Consider the following 4,730-nt stretch of genomic DNA (forward strand, 5'->3'; position numbering starts at 1 on the left):
ATGAATGAGAGGAATCAACACAAGAAGATGTTTGGACAATGAAAAAAATAAGAGACAATATAAAAAATCAATTATCAGATCAAATGAATTATTATAACTAATTATTTTCTTTTATTATTATTAATAAATTCTTTTATGATTGAATCTCCTTTTAAGTAATTTTATTATTATAAAAGTACTTTTGTATTTATGTACCCAAACAATAACATCTTTTAAATAAGTACTTTTAAATAAAGTATCTAAACATAAAATTACTTTTACTTTCGTAAAAGATCTTTTAAAAAAAGATCATTTAAAAACAAATATTTTTTAAAAATGGCATTCAAATAAGCCCTTAACCGAACGGTGAGCTGACATTAGTTTAAAAATATCTTTAATTACACAACAACCCAAAAAAAATTCAAAATTACAAACCAATCCCAAACTCACAAATTATGGATTTAGCACTGGTACTTGCAGACAGCAATAGATAGATACAAAAATAAAAGGCCCAAATTGAAAGTGTCGCAATTCCGTCAATTCGTTCAACGACGTGAAAATATAATCGAACGGCTATCATTTTGCCACGTTTCGATGCTCTATTACAGTACACTACACCACGTTCACTCTCTTCAGCTTCTTTTTCTCTTTCTCTTCCTCTCGCTGTTGTCGTCCCTAACCTCCGATCTCTTCCAAAATGCTGGCACGCCTCGCCGCCAGTCGCCTCAGTGGGATCCGCCAGATTTTCCGTCAGGTTTTTCCTTCTTCTTCATTTCCATTATCATTTTCCACCCTCACCTTCTTCCATTTTCTGATTTTAATTTTGTCCCGTTTTCAGCCTTCTAGGGCTTTCTCAACCGCTCTGAACTATGTAAGTACACCTCATCTTGGCTTCAATTTATTGAGTATTTGAGATTTGGGATTACTCGTTCGTTTTGATTGTTGATGTAATTTGTGTTGTGACTGCGGCAGCACATCGATTCTCCCGATAACAACCCTGACCTTCCTTGGGAATTCAGCGATGCTAACAAAAGCAAGGTATTTTATTTTTTATTTCTGTTTATTTTAGATCAGTTTCTGTTGACTAGTTTAGCTGATTTTGGGATCCTGAAGGATCGAAAATCTTTGTAGCATTGTGTATAGTATACGCACTTTTTGGAGTATTTGGTTCTAGCGCAAGTTAGGTACCTTTAATGATAGATTTCGGATAAACAAGTCTAATGATGGAAGTAGATTTTTATTCTCTGTTTGTTGTAAAGCTCGTGATGTTTGCAGAAGTCTTTTTTTGTCTCAGACATGTTGAGAAATTGTAAAGTTATGCTGCATTGATAAGTTGTTGGGTTTTTCTTGTGAGGAGGACCATCAATGTTTTTAACTTTTTATATTAGAGTTTGTTATAGTGATGCTAGGTCAGTTTCGACTGTGTGTAGTCTGTCATCTTACCTTAATTTGAGGAACTATTTTGTTCCGTGTTACAACTTTGGCTGAGTAGTTTGTTCTAATTACTTTAGTTATGGATATATAGGTTTTAAAGTTGGTTATTAGAGTTGAAAATATTTGCTGAGAATGGTTAATTTCTGATTTGATGCCTTTCATCATAATGTTTCCAAGAGATGTGGTTCTTTGATTCCACACACATATCAGGTATGTGATGTATAGCTGCTTAGGTTTAGCATGAAAATTGTGATTATTTTATTCTGTGCTCCATGAAGGTCAAGGAGATTTTGTCTCACTATCCATCCAACTATAAGCAATCTGCAGTGATCCCTCTGCTTGATCTTGCCCAACAGCAGCATGGGGGCTGGCTCCCTGTTTCTGCAATGAATGCGGTATGTTACCCTCCTGCCTGAAGGATTCTTCTTAGTATATCTGGTTATATAAGAAATTCATATTTCCGCATGCCTTTAGAATGAAAAAGGTGATCCACATAGGATTTCAGATTCTGAGTTCCGGAACTGTATTGATTGTGCCTGATAGGCGATTTTTGTAAACTATGAAATAGTAGAAGATCCAGAAAGTATTAGGATTTGGTGATGGTCATAAAGCGCCCCTAATGTTTGCAGTCTTTTCCTGTAAAGATGACCCTTTTCTGAAATCATCTTGAGGTTGTCTAAAAAGTCTTCCACCGTGTTCCTTCTTTTGCGAAAATATCACTCTACTGATTGATGTACTTAAGCCTGGGACCCTTAACTGAAAAAGGTTTCATTATTGTAAATAATTTTGTTTTTGTTGTAAATGCTTATAACTATTTTATTGAGTTTTACTTGTAGCTTTGTATTGCAATGTGCTGAACTGGATATCCCAAACTAACTGTTTTCAAACTGAATTTCAATTTCTTAAAATGTGTATCAAGCCAGCAACCTATTCAAATTCGCTATTAACTGAATTTTTTGTGAATTATCAGGTGGCTAAGGTTGTAGAGGTTGCTCCTATTCGAGTATACGAGGTTGCAACATTTTACTCGATGTTTAATAGAACTAAGGTGGGAGGCACATCATGCTTTAATGCTGTCAGCTTTGCGAATCCACAGTAAAGATAGTCAATGCTTATGTAGATCATTTTGCCTAAAATTTCAGGTTGGGAAGTACCATCTATTGGTTTGTGGCACAACTCCTTGTATGATACGTGGTTCACGAGATATTGAAGGTGCTTTATTGAAGCATTTGGGAGTGAAGCGCAACGGTTTGTTAACTTGTCTTGATTTCTCCATTCTTGTTGAACCTGATATTGTTCGTGATCAGTTGGAACTGTGAGCAATGATTTAAGAAATAGTTTCTTTTCACCTTTGATTTGCAGAAGTAACAAAAGATGGTTTGTTTTCCGTTGGGGAAATGGAATGCATGGTGAGTCTTTTTCTTTGACTTCTATCTTAATGCGTGGTCCTAGTCCTCCTAGTGTTTGCACTGGCACATCATAATATATTCATTGGAAATAATTGCATAAAGTACATAACTGGAGTGAATATTGATGTGGTAGCTTTGGATATCCTTGATGACAAATTTTACAACTTTCTGGAATTTACGTTTTCCAGTAATGCTAAGTTATCTACATGATCCCTCTATTATTTAGATAAAGAAACACTAGCTCAAACTTACGGGACATCATTATGATTTAAATTCCAAAACAGTTGCATCTTGCATGCTTAACATCTCTGTTTACATATCTCAAGCAATGGCAACATCGTATTCTTGGCTGTAATTTTATTGACTAAACTAATGAATGTATGATCATATTTGATGGTGTTATACAGGGATGTTGTGTGAATGCTCCTATGATCACAGTGGCTGATTATTCGAATGGATCAGAAGGATACACATATAATTACTATGTAGGTCTTTTTTCTATCCACTTTTTTGTTGTTATTCAATTTTGGGGTGGTGTATACTGAAACCCACGTGATAATATATGTCTTACTTGTGTTGATTCAGGAAGACGTTACCCCAGAGAAAGTAGTAGAGATAGTAGAAAAGCTCAGAAAGGGCGAGAAGCCACCGGTAAGGATATTCATCTCAATCTGTTTCTTTGTTGCGCATGTTTTGGAAACTTACACCTTCCATGACTCTGTTTTGTTGTATTTAGTATGGCACACAAAATCCACAGCGGATTATGAGTGGACCCGAAGGAGGGAATACTACTTTGTTGAGTGAGCCGAAGCCTCCTCCATGCCGCGACCTTGATGCCTGCTGAGGTGTGATGCTTTTTGCCTTCAATAATTTAAGGCTTGCACGTCTGATGAGCTTGCCTTGTTTGGGACATTATCAAAATTGTTAGAGGCTCAGCTAAATTTTTTATGAACCTGCCAGGGGATGGCTTCCGTCAAAAAAATCTGTTCCATAAAATGCCATAAATTTGTTGGCTGTTTCTTACCTACCAGTGTTTATCTTTCCTTGTTTGTCTGTACTATGTACATTAATCAGCATGAATGAAATTTGAGATTGCGACGAATCATCAAATAATGAAAATATGAAATTTAGGGAACAACGCATTAATCAAGATTTAATTCATTTTCAAGGTTTTAATTAAAACCTTGAAAATGATCTATGGAAATGTATAAAAGAATTGAACAAGAGGTTGCTACTCACTAGTTATAAGTTTCTCTACTTATATGTTATTTCTAATTTTTTTTTTAAAACGGTTTGGTTGGACTAATTTTTTATTGGTTTCTATTGATTTTGAGCAATTTTTATTGATTTTAATCTTTAAACGATCATATTATTGGATCGAACTGGTTAAAAGTTTGGTTTATTGGTTTTTTAGTCCAGTTCTTACAACATTGTAAAGAACTACTTGAATATGATGTATTATATATAATATTACATGAAAAATAAAAATTTTATCAATTTTTGTCAACAAAAATATTTTGAGAGAAGAAAAGTAGGTGGTGAGTTTTCGAGGGAGACGATGATGACAAGGCAAAGCCACGTGTTTATATTGACAGACCTATCTGGTCCTCCCTTATTCCAATTTTGTAGATCTGCTACTCTAATCCCTCCCACTCTCAAACCCCAAACCCCAATTCTATGCTAACTCATTCATATGGGAACTGCTTCATCTATGCTTACTCAGTATGATATCGAAGAAGTGCAGGAACACTGCGACAATTTATGTGGGTCCCTCCTCCTTCCTTATCTATTCTATTTCCCATTCACTCATCCATTAAGATCTGACTTGTTTTTTGGTAACTGTTAGTTTCGCAGCAGGAGATAGTGTCGTTGTACCAAAGGTTTTGTCAGCTTGATCGCAACGCTAAG

At 35.2% G+C, this 4,730-nt stretch overlaps 2 protein-coding genes across 2 annotated transcripts in view; both read left to right on the plus strand.

Annotated features, from left to right (window-relative positions):
• Positions 570-3,927, plus strand: LOC107606282 (NADH dehydrogenase [ubiquinone] flavoprotein 2, mitochondrial). The gene is made up of 10 exons (XM_016308322.2): positions 570-733; positions 818-850; positions 952-1,017; positions 1,692-1,808; positions 2,384-2,461; positions 2,556-2,661; positions 2,776-2,822; positions 3,230-3,307; positions 3,408-3,473; positions 3,559-3,927. Exons 1-10 carry the CDS (start codon positions 677-679, stop codon positions 3,664-3,666), a joined length of 756 nt encoding a protein of 251 aa, XP_016163808.1. The 5' UTR covers positions 570-676; the 3' UTR covers positions 3,667-3,927.
• LOC107606283 (calcineurin subunit B) overlaps positions 4,361-4,730 on the plus strand; it is a gene marked incomplete in the record, with an annotated part of 2,400 nt that continues 2,030 nt past the window's right edge. Inside the window, 2 exon segments of the mRNA XM_016308323.2 lie at positions 4,361-4,585; positions 4,669-4,730. Of these exon segments, the coding sequence (XP_016163809.1) occupies positions 4,516-4,585; positions 4,669-4,730 (132 nt within the window).

The sequence above is a fragment of the Arachis ipaensis genome, chromosome B07, assembly GCF_000816755.2.
Source record: "Arachis ipaensis cultivar K30076 chromosome B07, Araip1.1, whole genome shotgun sequence".
NCBI classification, from domain to species: Eukaryota; Viridiplantae; Streptophyta; class Magnoliopsida; order Fabales; family Fabaceae; genus Arachis; species Arachis ipaensis.